Below are 21,409 nucleotides of genomic sequence, written 5' to 3'. Positions count from 1 at the left end.
CAACAAGCAATAAGAAGAAGATAACGTTTTTTAGCAAAAATAATTAAAAAGATAACGTCAAAGTAGAACTGTATTGACTGATCTGATGCACCCTTTATTTGTGCTCTACTAAATCGTAACAAATCCTTGGTTACTTGCAACTTAAGCCACACAAAATGGAAGCAAAGGGGGAGGGGGAAAATATTCATTAGATTTTATTTTTTATTTTTTATTTTATTATTGTTGTAATTTCGGTTGTCGCTAGGTCAGCCTGCAAAAGTCATGGCATTAGTCCTCTTGAAATAGCAAGGCAAAAAGAAAAAAATACTATAAATGTCGAACTCAACATACATGTAGTTGTAAGAAACACGAGTTTGATTAGGAAGATATCATCTAGTGATAAAATTAAACGCGAGAGAAGTATGGACCAAAGGGCCATAAAGCGATGCATAATCACATGAAAATTTTGGCAAAATTCATGAACACTACGTAGTGCCTGTCCATTCGAGAGATTGTAACTCACAAGGACGAAACCTCAAAGAAAGTTTCACGTGTTAGTGCAGAAACCAGCGGTTCCAACTCGGAAAGAGACATTGAGAGAGCCCCATACGCATTGTGAAAGCTTTAACGTGACATGATAACATAACTTTCACTAAAATGGATATTCAGCATCCATTCGTTAACTGCGAATTATGGAATAAAAGGCGTTTTGGCAAATGACAAAATTAAGCATGCATGACGACTATTCTCCATATGAACGCTAATTTGAAACTGGAGCTCCGGATGAATCAGGCATGATCTCCTGGACAATAGTACGACACATTCACATCGGTATTGGTTCTGATTTTTAAAGCTCATGCCTTGAAATTCTTTTCATTTTGGACCATTACAGACGTCGCCAATCTTCTCTAGCTAGCTCGTTCGGAATCTAAATTGCGGGACCCTGTAGATTCCAAGTCCAGTGTAGATAGTAACGATATAGTAGTTATGTGATCAAAGGATTTGGATTGAAAACAAGGGCACAAAATGGGAAAAATAAAGGAGACGCGCGAAACTCCCATTTGACAAACTAGTAATGGAACTGAGGCACAAGAGAACGTGAACTACAATATGTTTTCCAGGGAAAAAAGAAATGAATGCACTTTATTTATTAGAAATATATCAATAAGGAAAACTTGAAAATTTTTCAAGTTTGATACTTGACACAACAACATTCGTGCTATACAGCAAGTCAATAGTTACATGCATATCAAGGTGTTTTTTTTTAAAAAAGGAACAAAAAAAAAAAGAAATACCCTTGTCTATGGTTGCCTAAACACTACAGCTCAAAACATACTTCAAAAAACGGGTATGGAGGGAAAACATTTTAGCAGCCAATTGCGTTCTCCTGAGTAAATCCATCATCTATACCATGAAAGACGAGAATTGGCAAATGGCTTCATACCTTAGACGTTCATTTGCTATGAATTTCCAATTGATGAACTCAAAATTTGGATCTGTAAGTATAGGAAAGTGTAAGTATTCGGTATGTACAAGGTGGAAAAAAAGGATGAGAACTAAGAAACAGAAATTGCTAAATCTTGCTGAGCGAAATACCTTATTCACAAGCAAGTTTATTTGCTCTCTGTACATCTCCTTCAAGTCTATAATATCAGCACGGAGTTCCTCGAGCTACACCACATAAAGAAAACCAAAGGAATGTCACATGTGTTAGTAATAGCTATCCACGAGCATTGCAGGTATTACTCAAATTCTGAATTATCAAGCAACTAATGTAGCGCTATTTTAGGTAAGGCACGAACTACTTCCTTAAGTTCAAGCCTGTGATGCTTGTCAATGCAGGAAAGAGGCTTCTTTTGAAGCTTTAGAGTTGATTTCAAGGAAACATGAAAGGTGAGAAGACCTTACAATCTAATCTAATATGGAAAACCATCTTAGAAACAGAACGCCTTCACATAAATCAAGATAGACACCATCTCACGACATTCAAACTTCAACGCCCGCATTAGTTTTATAATAAAGCAAAAGGAACTTAAGTAGGAAGCTAGTTATACCTCTTCATCACGTTCACCCATTAGCTCCAGCGCTGCAGAGTGTCTCCTCCTCAGTGATTCCAACTCGGCCCGAATACCAGGTAATGTGGAAGCCTCTGCCCTTAACTTTTCACACTGGAACAATGTACGGAATTCTCAAGTTCAGTTGCGAAAGCATGGACCCAAGTGAAATTAACAGGAAGGGGAAAAAATTCAACAGACAGCATAGGTCAAAGGACAGGTAACAAATAGATACGCACCTGCTCGGTCATTTTGACCAACTCCTCAGCAAGAGAATCGCGGATAGATTCCATTGATGCCTTGAGGAAATTATAAGAGTAAATTATTAAAAATACAAAAAGATTTAAACTTGATAAAGATTAATAGAACTCACAAACTTTGTAATGGTACTAATAAAAAAATTGCTAAAGCAAATAAACGAAGCTCTCCACATAGCTCACATATGGGTTATGCGACAGCACTCAATATGAAAATATGTGGTGCCAAAGTTGTTGCATAGGAGAACCTGGGAAAAGTGGGGGAACTTACCAAACGGGACATGTATGATGCAAGTTCACCCTCCTTTTGACGAAGAGCAGATTCAAAAGCACCTGGTGTCATACTCTTCATATAATAGGGGTTCAAGGTTACCTCTCCAGCATTCTTCCTCTCCGATAAACCATCAGATGAGTCCAGAGAAGCTTGCAGATAATAGCTTTCCTCCATGCTCCCAAGGCTGCTAGCACTTGAAGGTCTTCGGCTCAAGTTTCCTGGAAAAAGGTGAGAAAATCAATATCACATGGGAAGAAAAATGGAATGATATAATAGAATTTAAGTGTCATACCATTCTCAAACACAGAATTCTGCCTAATGGGAGTTTGATCAGGTACAACAGAATGGACAACAGAATGGACGCGAGCTGTCCTTTCCAAATCCAAACGAGCAGCTTTCTCCTTTTCTATCTCCTGGCAATTCAAATTCAATTCAAAGGTTTAATTCAGGAAAACTGAATAGCATTAAACCCAAAAAAAAAAAAAAAAAAAAAAAAAAAAAAGGTGGGGATGGTCTACAAAGAAAATCATCAAAAGGAAAAAAAAGGCTCCCAATAAGCTTAGTGGGATGCATCCTTGTTGCATTCTCCATCGTTTGGATTGGAGGCATAGAAAAATCTCATTTGTGTCTATCCACCCACTTCGTCAATGCTTATTATATGGATGAATGTGACAAGTATCAAATTAATTCGTTCTAAACACTACAAATGCTCTATGTATGATCAAATTTTGAGAGAAACCCAAACAAAAACAATGGGAACTAATAACTTAATTATAATGTAAACTAGGCAGTCAAACAACCAAAGATGCAACATACTAAACTTCAATAGTTCTAACTAAAGATAGAAAAAAACTTACAAGAAAAGAAAAGAAAAAAAAGACAAAAAAAGCTGATAAAAAAGCCTTTACTAAATAACGAGAATACCTGTTGTAGCAGTTCCCTATGCGTTAGAGCTTCATGTAACTCTTGCTTATGTTTACGCTTGAGTTCCCTTATTTCTTCTTCAAGCTGGTTAGCACGACCTTCCTGCGTGTCAGCTTCTTCCTTTGCTACATGGTACTCCTGCCTATTTTCAGCTGCCCTTTTTCTCTCTTTTTCAAGAGACTTGCTTAACTGTGTCTGCTCAGCTCTAAGGCAAGAAATCTGAAATATATATCTAGCATAAGTTAATATCATACTAATTGAATCCCCAAGTATATTATGCAACAGAATATAACCCATAAAGAGGAGAACCTGAGCCTCAAGAACATTAATTCGAGATAAGGTCTGAGATAAGCGTTCATTCACAGATCGCTCTCTTTCCTCAGCAGCTGCAGCTTTGGCCTCTGCCTCCTATACGTTCAACAAGAATAAATATTCCCATTTTCTTTTTAAAAGATGTATAAGTTTCAGTTGAACCATATATTGCATGAATAATATGCAGACCTGGAACCGAGAATTTAGGGATCTTTCTACAGCCGCCCAAGCTTCTGCTCTTCTAGCAGTTGTTTCCTGTTACAAATAAAGGGACATGTCAAAAAGAACCTAATTAGTTGACCCGAGTAAATGGAAAGGCCACCATTTCTCTTCGTGACATACCAAAAATGCATCTGAAATATGCATACCTGCATAGCTTCAATCTGCCTCAGAAGAGGCCTCGTAGATTCAGGAACTTGTGTGATCAACTCCTCACAGCGCCGTTCACTTGCCTACAAGCCAAATTAAATCGGAAGTCAGGTGAGAGAAAAAAAAAGAAAGCAAAGCTTTAACTTCAGCCGAGGGAGCTTAACACACTTGATAACGTTTCTGAAGGTCTTCAATGTCCCGGCGAAGCATGTCTTCTCTAAATACAGCCTAGCAAAGAATAAAGAACACAAATAAAACAACAATTTTAAGCCATTTATTGGAACCAAACAAAAAAACAACCAACAGAACAAAAACCTGCTGCTCCTTTCTGCTTAGAGTTTGCCTCAAATCTTCAAGTGCCTGAACTAGCATAGATTCACGTTCCTCAGCCTCCCTTAGACGACTCTCTAGTTCTGATCTTGCTTCGTTGTTCGCACGTGCCTCTGCCAAAGCTTCAGCCTCCTTGGCAGCATTCAAAGCATTGGTATAAAATTCTTTTTGCAATGCAAGTTCTGATTGGTGTCTTTCTATTGTCTCCTGCAACAACTTCTCTGTAGCTGTCTTGTCCCGCTTTATACTCTCTACTTTATTCTCTTCTACCTGGTGATATTTGTCATGTATACCCATTATTCATTCTGAACGAGTCCAAGCAGCAATACCAGCAAACTTTTAAATACCAGCAAACTAAAATTAGAAGAGTGTTTAAACTACGTAAAGAATTCCACGTGCTTCCAAATTCTTTTAAACTTTCTTTTTCAAAAACGAATATCCTAAAATAATTGGCAACAATACGCAAGAAACAATCTAAGCAAGGGATCAAACAGTAGGCTGAATACACCAAAGACATTTAAAGATCTTCAAACTTTGAGAACTGAACCCCATATCTAATATGAAGACTAAGTCAAATTTAAAAATTAAGCATGAACCAGCCAGCCAATGTTGAAAACAAAGGCTTAAATCCAACTAAATTTCCAGAAAGACTACTCCGACTTATTAAGTTAAGGGAAGTCCACGCCAATTATTTAAGTTTTATTCGACTGAACGAGATGGTTGTTTTTTAGTGTTCAGAAGAATGAAAGCCTTAATAACAATTTTCGTACACTCTAGAGTAATCAATTACCTGAAGCTTAGTAACCAACCCCTTCTTCTCTTCCTCAAGCTCCCTAATCTAGCTTTCACAAGACAAAAAGAAAAGAACAATGAATAACATAACATATATATAAAAATAAAAAAAATAAAAGGTAAAGAAGGAAAAGTTGGATGACATATCAGCATGATCCGATACCTGAGCCCTTAATTTTCTAATCTGACCCTCTTGAGCAGCCTGCTTTTTTGAAAGCTCTTCGCCTGTACAATAAAAAAACATCTTCAAATATGAACCATCCATGAAAGGAAGGCCTCGTTGCTCCTTTAGACAGACTATATTAAAACCAAAAAAACAAACCTCTATCGTACAATAAGAGAAGACATGCTCTTTGTTTCGGAAATAAACAACAAGGCATGTTTGAGAAGATGGAAAAAGCATCTTTAGAATTCATTTTATGCGTCAAATTAGCTGGAGCATTGAACCTAGTTGGAAACTCTTTCAATAATAATCTGCTGAAATCACAATTCATCCTCCCCGACTCTTCTTATAACAGCAGGTCCTATTGACCAAGGAGACATCCAAGAGTTTTAATATCAGAAAACAAAACACATAATCACGTTAAGGTTAATGCACTTCATGTGTCAAGGAATAAAACGCAAAGTATTGGGCAGGGGTTGTCTATTGCATGCAACTATGACAGTTTTCAAAAATCTTTACCTTCAGCCATAACCTGGTTGATAATTTCATCTTTTTCCTTCAAAAGAGCAGCTGCATCACTTTTTTTACTCTGTTCCCTCCGAAGAGTATCCCTTTCCTTAGTAAGAGCATAAACCTGATTCACGTACATTAAAAGTTATCAAACAAAAATGAAGATTTAACACGTGTGGGTCTATATGTCTATGTTACACATAACGAGATGGCAATCATAATCTAATGCTGCACTAGCAACCAGTACTATACTTCAACGTATATTCACCTTCAATTGCACATTTCAACACTGATATTGCTTTCTTTTTAAACAATAATTAAAGCCAAGGGTCCTTAAATAGAACTCAAACAGGGACTTCATCAATCATTGGTGATTGTACTATGCAAGTACAAAGGAAAATCATTCACTTTAAGATGGGAATAAACATCAACGTTCCTTGTACAATATATAATTTAGTCCTAACATGAACTTGTATGTTGCATCCATATGCATCATATCTTGATAGTGCAACAAGCAAAAATACTGATGCGAGACCGTAACTCATTGTTTCTAAAAGTCCATTAACCATATACTTCCATGCAATCTAGATGGCATCGTAGTTAACAATCTAAGTAAGCCCAGAGTAAGATTGATTGTGTTGAATATTTATTATTCACTATTCACTACACCTTTTATGTGAAAGAATATGACGAGTATTAAAATATGAACCACAACTCAAGCTAAAATACAAACAAGACCATATGAACAAGACTAAATGAACAGATATACCTTCCTTTCGAGAGTTGCAACCCTCTGATGGTATTCCTCCCTCAAAGTCTCAATTTCTACATCACTTGTTTTTCTCTGATAGATGCAAAAATTTCAGCAGTTAAAATACAAACACTTGAAAAATAAGGCCTCTCCAACTTATGTGAATGAATGTAGGGAGGGAAAAGATAAAAAAAAAAAAAAAAACAGAGAGAATGCATCGGAACAGTAACTACTGGAAGGGCATTCCTACGAAAATAGGTGAGTGAATAGATGAGATAACAATAAATTGGTGCTTGTGTGTGTGTGTCTTATCTAAGTACATATAATAACTTAATAATAGAAAAAGTATACGCACCTTCAAATCCTCGATCACCAATTTTAATTGCTCATTTTCATTCATTAACTTGGCAATCTCATCAGCCTTTGCCTGGGAAAAATCAAATGGATAGGCAGTTCATAACTGTAGAAATGCATTTAAATTTTAAAAGAATGTTACCTAGAACATATCCAAATGATGCACAGAAAATAAGATGATCCAAATAATCACATCACACACCTGAGCTTGTCTTGCAGCACCTTGCAAAGCATTTTCCAACATTTTCATCTCCTTTTTAACTCTTTCCAGTTCAACTGCAGAATCTGAAGCGCCAGAAGCACTTATTCTTGATCTCAAATGTTGCTCACTAACATAACTTTGTTTATCATCAACATGCTGATCCACTCCAACCACTATATTGTTCTTAGTTGAAACCTGCTCAGGAACCGTCTCTGAAGCCTCATCTGAAGGAACTGCACTTGGCAATTCATCATTAAAAGTTTGTCCAGCGCTGCCATTCTCAGTTAAACCAGAGGGCTCTGCTGTACCTCCACTTCCAGTTTTAGTATCTGTCAACCCCCCAGTTTGAACTGGAGATATCTCTACACTCTCAGCTTGTGCCTTCTGTTCATCAGTGCTCTCTACATGTGTCTTCTGCTCTTCGGAGCTCTCTACTTGTGCTTTTTGTTCATCAGGGCTCTCCACTTGTGTCTTCTGTTCATCAGTGCTCTCCACTTGTGTCTTCTGTTCTTCAGTGCTCTCCACTTGTGTCTTCTGTTCATCAGTGCTCTCCACTTCGTCCTTCTGTTCATGCATGTTCTCATGCACATTGGTGAAATTATCTGTCTCCTTAGGCACAACATCAGTACCCTCAACTTGATCTACCTTAGGGGCTCCTGATTTTTCTTGCACAGATTCTAATTTCCTTAAGGCTTCAACTCCTAACATCTCTTCCCTTTCCTGATTTTCAACGGAATCTGACAGCTCAAAATTTTGAACAGCAGCTTCGGGTGGTTCAGCAGGCACCAAAGATGATACAGTTTCAACCTTTTCAGGATCTGACATAACAGCATTTATTCCATCTACCATTTCTTGATGTTCGTCACTTGTTTCTGCTGTCACAACTTCCCTTTCTTCTTTCACACCAGCCTCTTCCAGTGCAGCCATCGGTGGTTTGTCAGTATGGACCCCTTCTTTTTCCTCTGACATAGATGGATGCTGAGGAGATTCCTGCTCTCCTGATGGTTTCTCGACTTCAGGTGATCCGACAGATTCGGGTTTCTGCGACGACTCGGCATCACTTTCTGTACTTCTGTGTCCCATAAATGCCATAACAGGATTAAAGAGCGCTTTCCTGTCAGTGGATGAACTCCATAATCCTGAAGCTGGAGGCATTAAGAAGAGACCACGGATCAGTCTAAACCTAAAATCTCAACTTCTATACAAGGTAACACAATATTAACTATAACAAACATTATTTTACTCAATAACTTTGAAGTTTGGACGGAATCCCGCCAGCACAACATAGTAACAAAACCATCCTTTCAGCAAGGCAATAAAAAAATGGGTGCCCAAATAGATCATCTCTTTTTCTTTTTCTTTTTCTTTTTCTTTTCCCCTCAAATACCAATGAGACAGCCCAGAAAGGCATACACGTCACCAGTAAAAAAGCCCCTGGTGGGACTAGAATTCAGGATGTCCAAGTTTACAGTTAATCCCAGAGAGCCAAGTAACAGGAGGTTTAACTGATTATTTTCGGAGCGCAAACAGAATTGATTATTATTGATCTTTTTCAAGATGCAAATATTTAGAGGAACTGAGAAAAGATGGGAAAAACAATGGTGCAAAGGATGTTTAACTGAGCTTGCAAACATATTTATTACATCTACGTATGAACGTATGAACTGAAGTACCTTCATTGCCAGAGGAATCGGCCTTCTCTTTCTCATCGTACCCGAGAGCGCTATCGAAATTCTTCTCGATACTCTTGACGCTCTCCTGGAGCTTATTCACCGCCCCTCCGGCGAGATCGGCGATGTTCCCCAACGAAATATTCCCACTAAACCACGCCATCTTCTGGCTACAAAGATCAAATCAGATTCCATTCAAATTACAACCCGCCATTTCAAAACACATCAAAACCTCCACATTTTACATCAATACCTTCGAAAATAAATGGATAATTCATGAAGAACAAATGGATCAATCAGAAGTTAGCCGTACTTAGACTATACAATAATTAGGTATGGATAACATAACAAGGTTCAGATCGGAGTTCGTAATTGGATGAATTTGATACTAGAATATGGAATTGAAATCTACAATAAGGAAATCGAAAATTCAATAGAAAAATAATTCAGAACCTGGTTAGGGGTCCGATTGAGTTGGGAAGAAGTGAAGGAAACGCCTCGGGTGTTCGAGAGTCAAATCATGAAGCTTTCTATGTTGAGTTATGGCAAATTTTGTGTGAAATCGGTGCTTGTTTCGGTTTCGTTAATGGCGGAATCAGAGAGAGAAATGGCTGGGACACGAGGGGGGCTGGGCGCTTCTGAAATAGACGCGAAGATCGTTCAATCTGATACTAAATTACTGTAATCTGTATCTGTGTAGCTAAAGGTTCATAATTAATTTCTCAAAAAAGAAAAAGGAAAAGGAAAAAAAAATAAAACAAATTAATATTAGAATAGAAAGTTCCTGTTCGATCTAGCCGATCTTGTCCGAAATTCCGATATTGCTTATTTGCACCGATGTATGCAACGTTCATTATTTTATCTCCGTTTTTTTTCCCTTCTCTTTTTTTAAGAAAGATTCTCCTCCGGTTTCAAGTAGGTTAGACTTTTTTTTTAACTGTTATATTTACATATTTTTTAATTAAAAATTAATAAATAATCATCTCAGTATAATGTTAATGATCTATTAAAGAGACGTACACACGTTTGAAGCCTGAAAACGGAAGAATACATAGGCACACTAATAAAGAGCACACATAAAACTCAAATTAAAGAAATCTCTCCCATTGAGATAAGCTTTCAAATGCTAGAGGGATAGATCGCCAAACCCACAAAGAGGGGACAACTACACGGCATAGAAAAAATTTTAGTCGGACCAAGACAATCCTATCAGAAAACATACAAATGGCCTTAAGTTGATCATCAAAAATTGACAACAAACAGCAAAACAAACGAGGGTCAGGTAGGGAGACCACTGCCCTTATTATAAACACAAAAATTACATTGAAAAAATGAAAAAACCTCTGACTACCATTGTTAGAAGCCTCTAGTAAAGAGCAATCAATTAATGAGCCATCGAGAGAAATAGCCAGCCAAGAGATCTTAGCCACTAAACTACAAATTCGCCTAGAAACAAAACTCATTCGTTCGGTTTGTAAGTTCTAAACTGGTTTAGATACACTTAAACGGAACCATTATACGCTACACCACCATTACCAACAAGAAACTCACGAATAGACGATCAGTAGCGTAACTACGCGCCCCGAGGCGGCCCTGAAACTCCGGCGACCATCCACTCTGTTTTCTCTAGCTTGTGTGGGGGAGAGAGATAAAGAGTTAAAAAGACTCTTATTAAAACAAAACAAAATTCATTAAGTAAGAAACTTGATAAAAATAAATAACTTTGCAGAACAATAAATAAACCAAATAATTTTTATGTTACAAAATAATAAAATATCTATTGAGCTTCTTTTAGGGCGTTTTTTTTTTTATATAATTTTGCGCCATTAATTTTTCTTATCTTTTTTAATTTTACGCCATTACTTTTTGTTATGTAATGGTTATTTTGTTGTTATTGTTGTTTAATATTTACCGTCGCTTTTAAGTTTTGTCGTTTTCAGGAACTTTTTTGGGTAATAAATTGTAATATATCTTAAGGAAAAAAAAAATATTGTCTGCATTTAATTTAATCCGTCCAGCTGGGATGATCCAACGGTTACATTTTCTTTAGATCCAACGGTTAGAAAGCTCCTCGTTTCAACTATGTACATCTCATTTAAATCCTCAAGCACATATAAGAGGGGAAAAAAAAAGGCGATCCAACGGTCTACCCTTGCCATAGCAGTACAGCACATATAAAAAAGTTTTGGATTCTTCACATTTCAGTTTCAAATTCTTTCCTAAATTTCCTTATCTCTCTCTCTCCCTCTCTCTCCATTGACTCCAAGCAGTACAGTCGGAGCTCGCCGGCGGCGTCCATCAACGAGCAATGCTTAGTCACCGGCATTTGTCTTCAAGGCAAACTTCCGTGATCACTTTGATTAAACATGATTTTCTTCTACTGAATTTGGAATTCGGAATTATGTTTGTTTTACGAGAAAATGGAAATTTCCAACGTTTAATTCGAATTATGATGTTGTTTGGTTTCCGGCTAGTGAAAGCCACGTTCGTGTTTCAAATTGAAAAGTGCTTAATTTGATGTTTTACTCAAAATTTTGTTTCACGCTGTTTGGTTTCCCGGAAAGTGAAAACCAAACGTCCCTAAAATTCACATTTCAAGGAAAACTGCTTCTCTCTCCTTTCATGCGTTTTCTCAGCTGCCAAACAAAGAATTGGAAAATATACACGTTACTAATTTCACAGAAGATTAACGTCTTTTCATGTATTTGTAATGTTACCTATGTGATCAAAATATGTGGTGATTCAGAGAAGCAAGTGACCTCTCCCGCCAAAATCAAATGAGGCGAAGAAGAGGCACTTATGGAGTTTCAAGGTTTCGCGCCAAAAAGCTAGATTTTTCAGTGTTCCAGGGCTTTTCTTTGGCTACCGCTTCTTCGTTGCCGAATCGCTTTCAGTCGCTCGCGGAGCCTAACTTGGAGCTTCATTTATCGCCGTCAACTCCATTTTCAACAGAGTGAGTCCTCTGCAATTTCAGGTTTCTTATACGAAATGTGCACTATTTTCATATTTTATTTTCTGCTCATTCGAAGAAAAAACAAAGGAGACCAAACGGAAAATTCCAGTAGATAATATTGTTTACTGATATTTGGATTAGATTTGTTCAGTTTTTTATGTTACATGTTTTCTAGTTAAATCTTCTTATTTCTCCTCCATTGCTAACTTCATGTTGTTGTTTTGACTAATAAAATGGAAATAATAAAAGAAAAGGGAATGATTCCTGATTTTTGTTGTTCAAGAGAAATGACTAGTAACTGCAACTGTTCTGGATCCTTCAAAAAAAAAAAAAAAAGGGAACTGTTCTAGATCTTCTTGAAATGATTCCTGTTTTTAGCTTTCGGCAAACAACATTGTGTTTCTCCCTATACTTAACATAGGGATTGAGAGTTTCCAGATATTGGTAAATGCTTTACTTTCACACGAATGATTTAATAACATGTTTTCATCTTCTTGTCCATTTATATTTCTACCATCAAATTTTGTGTTCAACTAGTATAAGGTTGATTTAGGATACTGATTACTGGATGACGTAACTACATAAAATGTACACACAAATTAGTTCTCTCACGTGAAAGACGAAAATGTGGTTCAGAAAATTTTAGCTTAGCACTTTAATGTCGTTTCTTTTGATTGTTTTGTTGCTTTGAAGTAGAGAGAAAGATTCCTCAACATCACAACCACAGGAATGTGCTAAAGGAGATAATTGTACTCTAGAACATTATAAACAATGCGGCTGCAAGCAAACAAAGTGCTTAAAGTTGTGAGTACATTTCTTTCATATGGACTAGTTTCATTATGCATCGCGCTTTCTAGGCTGGAAATTCATTGTTAGTTATTTACACCATCATTTTTCATCCCAAAAATCTGCGAAGTTGCACCTAGCATGTTATATTGATCTCTTGAAGTTTTTTACAATTTGTATGGCACGATATGCCTGATAATTCGTCCTGTAATTGTCCATATAAACTCGTATTTAAGGCTGATGCAGTGAAGTATAAACAATGCTTTTTCTTGGAATTGGCTTTTCAATCGAGTTCATACTGGGTGCTTAAATTCCCTGTAGAATTCTGCAGGATTCTGCGTTGTATGCAGTGTCCAACCTTCAAAGTAAAACCAAATTTTTACCGCTTTCTCAATTTGGTAGATTTGATTTCTTGCAAAATGATTATCTGCTTTAAGGTACTGTGAATGCTTTGCTTCTGGAATCTACTGCAATGGGTGCAAATGTGTTGATTGTCACAACAATATTGAAAATGAGTCCGAGAGGCGTGCAACTGTAAAAAATATTTTAGAGCGCAACCCAAATGCTTTCAAGCCTAAGCTGACTAACAACTCACCTATTACCAAGGAAAGTCCATTAGCAGCACAGCACAAAAGGAGATGTCAATGTAAGAAAACCTGCTGCTTAAAGAGATACTGTGAGTGCTTCCAGGCCAACATGCTCTGCTCTGAAAGTTGTAAGTGCTTGGACTGCAAGAATTACGAAGGGTCTGAGGAGAAGTTGGCACTTTCCCCTGTGGTCCAACTTTATACGGAAACCGGTGTGAGGGAGGCGAATATTGCAGCATTTGCTGCCATACTGCCTTTTGGCTCAAATAAGAAGAATACCTTGACCCAGGTACTCTTGATGTCCTAACTCAACAATGTCTTTCATTGCTATTTGCTAGGTGAGTACACTTTCAAGCACTGCTTCTGTCTTTAATTCCTTCCTCGATTCATGTTTTCATTTTTTCTTTGTATGCTTACCAGGTGAATCCTCTTATAACTTCTGGTTCACCATCTGCCTTGTCCTTTGCTCCTCGCAGATACAGGTTCATAAATTTGCAAATAATGTTCTCTTTTTTGCATACTTTGAGTCATAGTTTCAGAACTTTGTTCCTCTGCAACGACTAATTACTGTTGCTGGTGTTGGCATAAGATCGGTGTTTGCGGATGTCATTAGTCCGGAATCCATAAGGCACTTCTGCTCAAATTTGGTGGCAGTGTCAAATAAGCAAGCATTGAAAGAAAACCATAGAGTGACTGTCTGCCGATTGGAGGACAAGGAAAACTTCCCGTACCTGCCAGATGTTGAGGAACTTATTCTTGATGATCATTTGAATCAAAATGGTGTCAACGCAGAGTTTCTCAAATCCACACATGTCAATGGAATGAACGGAATGCTGCTATCTCCTGGAGTAGATGCGCTATGTGATGAGAAAGTAAACATGTTGGGACACCTAGAGCATAACGCAAACGTCTATATGGAGCAGGAGAGGCTTGTCTTGATAAACTTCCAGGATTTCCTTAAGAAGATCATCACCTGCAGAAACGTGAAAGGTGATATTCTCATTTGGTCTGAACTAGAGTGGCTCTTATTACCAAACAAATCTCACGTCTCCCACATAAAGAGTCTATCATACCAAATTCTTAATAAGGTTTGAGGGAATATGACGCATAAACGCATTAAACCTTGTAAACATAGTATTTGCCCCCTATATATATATATATATATATAGATATCTAGTTTATTTCTCAGATACAATTTAAATCATATTTATATTGCCTGCATTATGAACAAAGTTCTTTCGTTCAGCTGAAGCTTCAACGGAGGACGAATGTGAACACGTAGGCAGCAGAATTTTGGAAGGCAAAAATGAGCACGCGCATGTTAAAAGCACAATGTTCCGGTGATGATAAAAAGTCTCTTCAATAACAACTATTAGACTGATAGCTATTGGAACTTGTGCCTCTTAAGGCTGCCTATCCCGGTTGAGTGAAGAATCTATAGGCAAGAAATAAAGAAAAATCTTGAAAAAGGAAGCCTGAGAGAGAGAACAGCCTTGAAGGACAAAGAAGCAACTCATTCCGGGCATTCAAGGGAATTAATTCTCTATTTTCTCATAATGTTGTTGTATAGCTACAGAATTTGTCTTTTATATTTTGTCATGAGAGAGGTTTCCACACTCTTATGGATAGAACAATAAACAACGCTTTGCTTTGCTTTGCTTTGCTTCCACTATGCTTCTTTCACTCACCAATAATCACCACAAGAACATAGTCCATCTTTAAAGTGATGGTAACGATTGACATCTCTGATGGTGATTTCTCTCTCGGTGATTTTCGAGATGAACTTGATTGCAATGTGGCAATCTTCACAAATCCGTAGGTTCTTAGTTATCAAAAGCCTCGTTCCTGGCTCTGTACTTATCAGCCCAAAGGCAATTGCTAGCCTCTCGCTGTGACTACAAACCATATTAGTCTTCTCATCATCTTCCACGTCGTGGAAGACTGAATCAGTACTAGGGACATATCCAGCTTCAGCCATTAATCCCCCTAACCTCTTTAGTTCCGCGTATATAGCAGCCGAATTAGGATGAGAAGTATCTCCTGAAAGGAATGCATGAACTTTGTTTCTCACTTCAATCCAGCTACACGCAATGCTTTTCTTAATTCCCTTGTCTATCATTAGCTTTCTCAGTCTTGCAACTCCTTCCCACATACCTGCTTGAGCATAGATGTTTGATAGGATCACATAATGTCCAGCCTCATCAGGCTCAAGCTCCATCAATTTCTCGACTGCCAGCTCAGCAAGCTCAACATGTCCGTGAATTTTACATGAATTCAGCAGAGCACCCCATACACCAGAATCTGGCATCACCTTCATTTCCTTTATAAGATTGTAAGCCTTATTCAACTGCCCACAATGCCCAAGCAGATCGACCATGCATGTATAATGCTGAACTGTGGGTTCAATATGGTATTCTCTTACCATAAAGTCAAAAAACATCAACCCTTTATCGAGCAAGCCCCCACGGCTACAAGCCCCTAGGACCCCCACAAAAGTTATGTGATCAGTCACAGCGCCGCCTCCTTTCATCTTCTCAAACAAATCCAGTGCTTCAGCTGCATAACCATGCATTGCATACCCAGTGATCATGGCATTCCACGAGACAACCCTCTTCTCCCCAAGTCGCTCAAACAAAGTCCTAGCAACCTTCACGGAACCGCTTTTGGCATACATATCTACCAGTGCAGTTTTCACCTTGTCATTTGATTCAAATCCGTTCCTCAAACTAAACCCATGAAGCTCCTTCCCAGCAGGAAGCGCTACAATGTCTGCTGAAGCAGATATGACGGTCACAAGAGTTGCCTCAGTTGGCCTCAAGCCCGCCAACACCATCTCGCTGCACAGAGCAAGCGATTCATCTGGATGCCCATTTTGCGTGTAAGCTGCAAGCATTGAATTCCACAGCACAGCATCTCTTTCTTCAATCTTGTCAAACACTCGCCGGGCGCTCTGTGGACAACAACATTTTGCGTACATATCAATCAGAGCGGCGCCTACATACACATCAGTTTCACACATGGTATACACTACACGTTCATGGATTTTCCTCCCTACTTCAATAGCAGAAAGTGCCGAACAAGCTTTCAGCACAAATGGGAACGTGTATCTATCCGGCACAAGACCACAATCAAACATTTGATTATACAACGCAATCGCCACCTCGTACGGGCCATTCCACGCGTAACCCCGAATCAGAACATTCCAAAGAAACAAATTTCTTTTAGGAATTCTATCAAACAAGTGGTGGGCATTCCATAAAGAACCGCAAACACAATACATATTGACCAGTTTAGTAGCTAAAAACGTATTAAATCCAAGACCCATTTGGCACAGGTGAGAATGCAGCTGTTTTCCGGGTTTGATTGCCTTTCTAGTAATGCAAGATTGGATGAGAGATGCATAGTAGGAAGCTGGTGCCCCGTGAAAGCACTGACCAACAAGCCTTTTAAAAGGAGGAAAGGTTAATGCTTGTCGTTTGGAATTGTGGTGTCCTTGAGGATTTGGTGGGTGATTTGAGAATTGGGTTTGGGGAAAGGATGATGAAGCAAAGATTGTAGAGTCAATGAGAGAGGACGCTGTATGTTGAGACTCAGAAAGTAAAGAGATTCTCCTTGGCTTTGCAACGGAGGGAAGTGGCATTTGAATTTTCAGAGCAGAATAAGAAGTAAAGAGACGTGAAGCACCAACACAAGGAACATCGCTTATAATCGGTTAGTATACTCACTACGGGGACGGTTGATGGTGGTCGTTATGGCCGCCAGTGGGTCATACTCGTATACAAACTAGAGGTTCCTGGCTCTGTCCTCCATTAACCACGAAAGAGGTTTAATAGAGTGACTTCTCCTGTAAAGTGAAGTCAGTTAAAATGCTTATAAAAAGAAAAATAATAACGAAGAGACCGACTCTAATTTTAATTTTTGTGTAGTAATTAATGAGATATGTGTAGTAATTAATGTAAAGCTGATATTTTTTTATTGATAAATATAATTTTTATTATTAATTGACGTGACAATATTTTAAACTGCAAATCGTATCATGTGATTAAATACTTATTAGATCAAACGCGGCGTTGTAGAGGGTTTTTTCAGTTAAACGTTTATTTTGCTCATCCCCCATTCTACTATAGTGGTTGCTGAGTTTATTATTGTAAATTCACAAAACTATTGGAATATGTAAAGGTTTAATACATGAGTATATATGATTGTCAATTTGAACAAACGACGTTGGTTCAAGGAAACGACCCAATAAAAAAAAGTTCATGGCTCCACTACTGGGAGAAAAAACATACCGAGTATGATTGTCAATTCCTCTAGATTCATTTCCTCTCTCTCTCTCTCTTTTTTCCTTAACGCAACAACAAATATATTACAAGCTCTGCAGGGAGGAAAAATAAAAAATAAAAAAAACCTCACTTACGAAAATTATAATAAACAAATAAGGGTCTAGAATTAGAGGTTAGTTACACAGAAAATTAAACATTTCAAACGACCACAGCAAAGAACGGGATCTTATGTGTTTATGATATTACAAGAAACTTAAATACAACAATAATGGTGGTATTGTTTTCTCGCCACCATAGTAATCCATTATAAAGACCCTAATTTTAAAATATACACTCATAATATGGCAGCACATTTCACTGGCGGCCCAAGATATCCAATATCGTTTTGTTGTAGATTTGGAACAGCTCTTCTCTGAGACAAAGCCAAAGAAAATCCGAGAAAGTCATTTAGGCCATATTTGGTAGTTATATTGTATTGTATACGGTGTATTGTATTATGTTGTATTATCATAATACAATACGGTGTTTGGTGTCATGATGTATTGTATAAGGGGTCAAAATGCAAAATTTTGATAATTTTGGGGTCAAAATATAAATTTTTTTAAAAAAATTTGGGGTCAATTTAAAATTTTATAAAAATTTTGGGGTCAAAGTATACTTTTACAAAAGTTTTGTGTCAAAATGTAATTTCATAAAAATTTTAGGGTCAAATTGTAATTTTTAAAAATAAAAAATTTGCATTGTGCCTCCTAAATTTCTCAACAATTATAGCGCTGGCATGACCTTGACCTCTAGTCTTGCTCAATCCCGACATAAATTATTGATCTCTAAATTTCTTAACAATTATAGGCTATGACATGACTCTATGTTGGCCCGACCCCGACCTCTAGTCTTGCCCAACCCCGACATTGATCCACTATAAAATAATACAATACGTCAAAAATGAGACGTATTCAATGATACAACAGACTATATTAATTTACCATCCATATTAGTTTACAACTAAATATTGTATTATTGTATTATTATACAATACTGTGCTCTAATACGGTTAAAACATGTCCTTAAAATATTTGGACAACAGTTAATTATAGGCATGCAATTACAAATCCTCATCATTCAGATGCAACTAAGAAAATGTTCTATGGAAGATGAAAGTTTTTCTTACCTATCAGGCTTGAATAAGAGGTAGCGGTAGACAAACCACTGAAATGTGTAAAGATGATCGTGTCAATGGAAAAAAGTGAAGCATAAACAGAATATATAACATATTTGTCTCTGTACGATATACAACATACGTCGTATATGCATGTATGTCTATGATTTCCAAGATATATAGGAGAAAAAAAGGGAAAACCAAAGTGAAACTTCTTTTAAGCATATGGGAATGAGATGATCCCAAGGGGGGGTGGGCGGGGTAAGGAAAAGCAGATATGCATCATGGTACTTACTGAAGAAAACAAAATGCCCACAAGCTCCAGCACGGTTGGGATAATAGGTAACCTGTCAATGGCCTGTACACATTATTGGGAAGTGGATTTGAGGAGGAAAGAAATGGTCAGTACTTGTACCGTAACCGAAATCCGTTGGTAGCCAAAGGAAGTGTGCATGTGTGTGGGAGGGAATAGAAACAAATGTTAAGAATTAGACATCAGTACTTGTACCGTAACTGAAATCCGTTGGTAGCCAAAGGAGCTGTGCATGTGTGTGGGAGGGGAATAGAAACAAATGTTAAGAATTAGACATCAGTGCTTGGACCGTAACCGAAATCCGTTGGTAGCCAAAGGAACTGTGCATGTGTGTGGGAGGGGAATAGAAACAAATGTTAAGAATTAGACATCCTACTTCCTATCGAGAGGCAAGAGCAATGGAATCATAGAAAAAAGCAAACAAACAATAACACAAAATTTATAGCAGTTCACCCTCTTGTTAGAGTTACATCCACTTTCAGCTGTTGTAGTGACGAAGAAGAAGATTAGAAGAGAAATCGCACATCTCTCAAACCCTTAAAGTACCCTAGTTAGGCTCCACTCAACAACAAAGATACTCACACTAAGTCTTCATCTGCATATTCCTAATTTTACTCCAAAGCAGAAACGCCTATACCAATCCCTTAATGAAAAGAATGGTATCAAAGACAAACTCATAATCAACTCCTTCCACCTTCAGTTCACTAGTTCTTGCCTATCAGCCGTATAAGTTATTATTGTTATTATTCTTTGTTGTTCAAAAATTCAGAAGAAGAAAGAGGCTTAGAAAATACCGAAACCAGATTTGTTGATGCCCATATAGCTGCTATAGCTGCAAATCCCAGCCCAATGAGAGCTAGCCTATCTTCAGAGTTATCCCACTGCATAAACCAAAGCCATATCGGATAATAGTACGGTTGATATGCGAAAAAACTAATACAAACTACAAAATCCCATAGTTAGAAAACAATCATTCGCGTTAGTCACTTCAAAATAAAGAACAACATGATCGCGAGACAACTTACGATATTTTGAACTGACTTAGTGATACTTAGAGAGGTTGATGACTCGGAGTTCTCCCCAGTAGCCTTCACAGCAACAGAAACACGATTCTGTCTCTCTGCAAAGTACAAAAATCAATAAAATGGAGAAGCAAGAATAAAGCACAGCAGAGACACAAAATTTACTCATGGCATTTTCAGAAATGATATCAAGAATATTTCTTTTTCTCAGAAACACCAGTTAGCAAAATTTTGGGTTGTCTTTTGTCCAAATGATGAACTTTTCTTTTATATTCTAAATTCCCACAATCCTACAAAATCCAAATATTATCCAAATACATAACATAAAGACTCTTATATAGCCAAGCCCAAAAACCAAAATTTTCTCTTGAACTAAAGTCCTGAATTTGGGACCAAACTCATATTCTGTCATATACACCTTGGCAACATGCTGAATCTATAAAAGTCAACTATGTATTTAACTTCAAATGTTGACAAAACTGGATTCGGAAAGAATAAGAAACTTCTATTCAAAGTAGAAAGTACATTTCAACTGAAAACAGAATGCTTCCAAACCAAAACAAGGAAAAAAAAATCCAAAAACTATTGCTTCATAAACCGCGTTAGGCTTGGCTTACCTTTAATGGGAGACACTGGAAGCTTCGAAAAGGTCCTTACGAGGGTTTTCCTTCCTTGGACCAACAATGGCGGAGGCAAGCTCGCAACAAGGGAAGCCATCTATACCCAAAAGAAAAAATTAAGAAAATAATGCCAAAAAAAAAAAAACAAGTTTTCTTTTTTTCTTTTGTTAAGAAAGATGGTTTTCTTTTCTAATTCAAGGCTCGCAGAGATTATGGCCGAGGAGATGATGACCTATCACGACACCCGAAATATAAAGATTTGGATTAAGATTCGGATTTGAAAAGGAAAGAATACTGTTTTACTCTCCAGTGGGACAGAGAGAGGGAGGCTTCTGTGGTCTGAGTTTTATGTACCACAAAAATGTTCGTCTTTTGCAATAATAAAGCCAATAACAATTAACAAACGACAAGAATAACCACAGTGGGGATGTATACGACTGTCAATCGACGTTCGTTTAAGGGGTTTTAGTTGAGAAGAATTCAGTTTGCTCTACGGAGAAAGTACTCTTTCTGGTTGTTTCTTGAGAAAAAAGGGGCAGAAAAAAGGTTGCCTTTCTTCAATCTTATTGCCCAATGCTGTTTTGGTTCTTCAAGAAGTTCAAAGGCGAATTGGAGCTTAAACCAGTGGTGGGCTTTCACGATTATTTTCTCACAAATAATGAGAACTCAAATTTCAAGTAAATGATTTCTGGGTTTCAGTTATAATTGATCAAGTCGTTTCCTTTCGCTCAAATTAGAAAAGGCTGCA

General features: G+C 37.5%; 4 protein-coding genes across 7 annotated transcripts; 1 reads left to right on the top strand and 3 right to left on the bottom strand.

The window, feature by feature from the left end:
* Window positions 1-1,098: 1,098 nt before the first annotated feature.
* On the bottom strand, window positions 1,099-9,820 carry LOC21408883 (golgin candidate 5). 2 transcript variants are annotated; one of them, XM_024166707.1, is made up of 20 exons: window positions 9,395-9,820; window positions 8,945-9,111; window positions 7,272-8,416; window positions 7,071-7,142; window positions 6,734-6,808; window positions 5,974-6,088; window positions 5,455-5,516; window positions 5,290-5,337; window positions 4,485-4,769; window positions 4,338-4,397; window positions 4,169-4,252; window positions 3,990-4,055; window positions 3,798-3,896; window positions 3,489-3,707; window positions 2,857-2,977; window positions 2,562-2,782; window positions 2,273-2,332; window positions 2,034-2,147; window positions 1,576-1,650; window positions 1,099-1,475 (listed from the first exon to the last, which is right to left on the bottom strand). In XM_024166707.1, the coding sequence occupies exons 2-20, from the start codon at window positions 9,102-9,104 to the stop codon at window positions 1,440-1,442; spliced, it is 3,117 nt and encodes a 1,038-aa protein (XP_024022475.1). In that variant the 5' UTR covers window positions 9,105-9,111; window positions 9,395-9,820; the 3' UTR covers window positions 1,099-1,439. The 2 variants fall into 2 exon arrangements, with proteins under 2 accessions (XP_024022475.1, XP_024022476.1); XM_024166708.1 differs by having other exon boundaries at window positions 8,945-9,107.
* A 1,862-nt stretch (window positions 9,821-11,682) lies between these two features.
* LOC21408882 (protein tesmin/TSO1-like CXC 6) lies at window positions 11,683-14,616 on the top strand. Of its 2 annotated transcripts, none has more exons than XM_024166738.1 (6): window positions 11,683-11,894; window positions 12,591-12,698; window positions 13,118-13,556; window positions 13,688-13,749; window positions 13,857-14,257; window positions 14,514-14,616. In XM_024166738.1, exons 1-6 carry the CDS (start codon window positions 11,719-11,721, stop codon window positions 14,609-14,611), a joined length of 1,284 nt encoding a protein of 427 aa, XP_024022506.1. In that variant the 5' UTR covers window positions 11,683-11,718; the 3' UTR covers window positions 14,612-14,616. The 2 variants fall into 2 exon arrangements, with proteins under 2 accessions (XP_024022506.1, XP_010098085.2); XM_010099783.2 differs by having other exon boundaries at window positions 12,588-12,698.
* Window positions 14,617-14,938: 322 nt separating this feature from the next.
* On the bottom strand, window positions 14,939-17,626 carry LOC21408881 (pentatricopeptide repeat-containing protein At4g21065). The gene is made up of 2 exons (XM_010099782.2): window positions 17,557-17,626; window positions 14,939-17,111 (listed from the first exon to the last, which is right to left on the bottom strand). The coding sequence occupies exon 2, from the start codon at window positions 16,905-16,907 to the stop codon at window positions 14,952-14,954; it is 1,956 nt and encodes a 651-aa protein (XP_010098084.1). The 5' UTR covers window positions 16,908-17,111; window positions 17,557-17,626; the 3' UTR covers window positions 14,939-14,951.
* A 37-nt stretch (window positions 17,627-17,663) lies between these two features.
* LOC21408880 (protein CURVATURE THYLAKOID 1C, chloroplastic) lies at window positions 17,664-21,128 on the bottom strand. Of its 2 annotated transcripts, XM_024166739.1 has the most exons (7): window positions 20,894-21,128; window positions 20,659-20,758; window positions 20,045-20,139; window positions 19,814-19,900; window positions 19,002-19,064; window positions 18,719-18,756; window positions 17,664-17,962 (listed from the first exon to the last, which is right to left on the bottom strand). In XM_024166739.1, exons 2-7 carry the CDS (start codon window positions 20,756-20,758, stop codon window positions 17,905-17,907), a joined length of 441 nt encoding a protein of 146 aa, XP_024022507.1. In that variant the 5' UTR covers window positions 20,894-21,128; the 3' UTR covers window positions 17,664-17,904. The 2 variants fall into 2 exon arrangements, with proteins under 2 accessions (XP_024022507.1, XP_010098083.1); XM_010099781.2 differs by having other exon boundaries at window positions 20,659-21,128.
* Window positions 21,129-21,409: the final 281 nt, after the last annotated feature.

The sequence above is a fragment of the Morus notabilis genome, unplaced genomic scaffold (genome assembly GCF_000414095.1).
Source record: "Morus notabilis unplaced genomic scaffold, ASM41409v2 Scaffold307, whole genome shotgun sequence".
Lineage (NCBI taxonomy): Eukaryota > Viridiplantae > Streptophyta > Magnoliopsida > Rosales > Moraceae > Morus > Morus notabilis.
The sequence above is the reverse complement of the archived record's forward strand: the minus strand, read 5'-3'. Positions and strand labels throughout refer to the sequence as shown.

What these genes read in the sequence shown, in the direction of transcription:
- LOC21408883 (XM_024166707.1), bottom strand. Translation starts at nt 9,104, where the DNA reads ATGGCGTGGTTTAGTGGGAATATTTCGTTGGGGAACATCGCCGATCTC. An exon ending in CAACCAGGTTATGGCTGAAG is followed by an intron (nt 5,517 to 5,973) that starts GTAAAGATTTTT and finishes TTTATTGTACAG; the next exon opens with GCGAAGAGCTTTCAAAAAAG. An exon ending in TGGGTGAACGTGATGAAGAG is followed by an intron (nt 1,651 to 2,033) that starts GTATAACTAGCT and finishes TATGTGGTGTAG; the next exon opens with CTCGAGGAACTCCGTGCTGA.
- LOC21408882 (XM_010099783.2), top strand. Translation starts at nt 11,719, where the DNA reads ATGAGGCGAAGAAGAGGCACTTATGGAGTTTCAAGGTTTCGCGCCAAA. An exon ending in TCAACTCCATTTTCAACAGA is followed by an intron (nt 11,895 to 12,587) that starts GTGAGTCCTCTG and finishes GTTGCTTTGAAG; the next exon opens with TAGAGAGAAAGATTCCTCAA. An exon ending in CACCTGCAGAAACGTGAAAG is followed by an intron (nt 14,258 to 14,513) that starts GTGATATTCTCA and finishes TCTTTCGTTCAG; the next exon opens with CTGAAGCTTCAACGGAGGAC.
- LOC21408881 (XM_010099782.2), bottom strand. Translation starts at nt 16,907, where the DNA reads ATGCCACTTCCCTCCGTTGCAAAGCCAAGGAGAATCTCTTTACTTTCT.
- LOC21408880 (XM_010099781.2), bottom strand. Translation starts at nt 20,758, where the DNA reads ATGGCTTCCCTTGTTGCGAGCTTGCCTCCGCCATTGTTGGTCCAAGGA. An exon ending in CTAAGTCAGTTCAAAATATC is followed by an intron (nt 19,901 to 20,044) that starts GTAAGTTGTCTC and finishes TGGTTTATGCAG; the next exon opens with TGGGATAACTCTGAAGATAG. An exon ending in TGGGCATTTTGTTTTCTTCA is followed by an intron (nt 18,757 to 19,001) that starts GTAAGTACCATG and finishes TACACATTTCAG; the next exon opens with TGGTTTGTCTACCGCTACCT.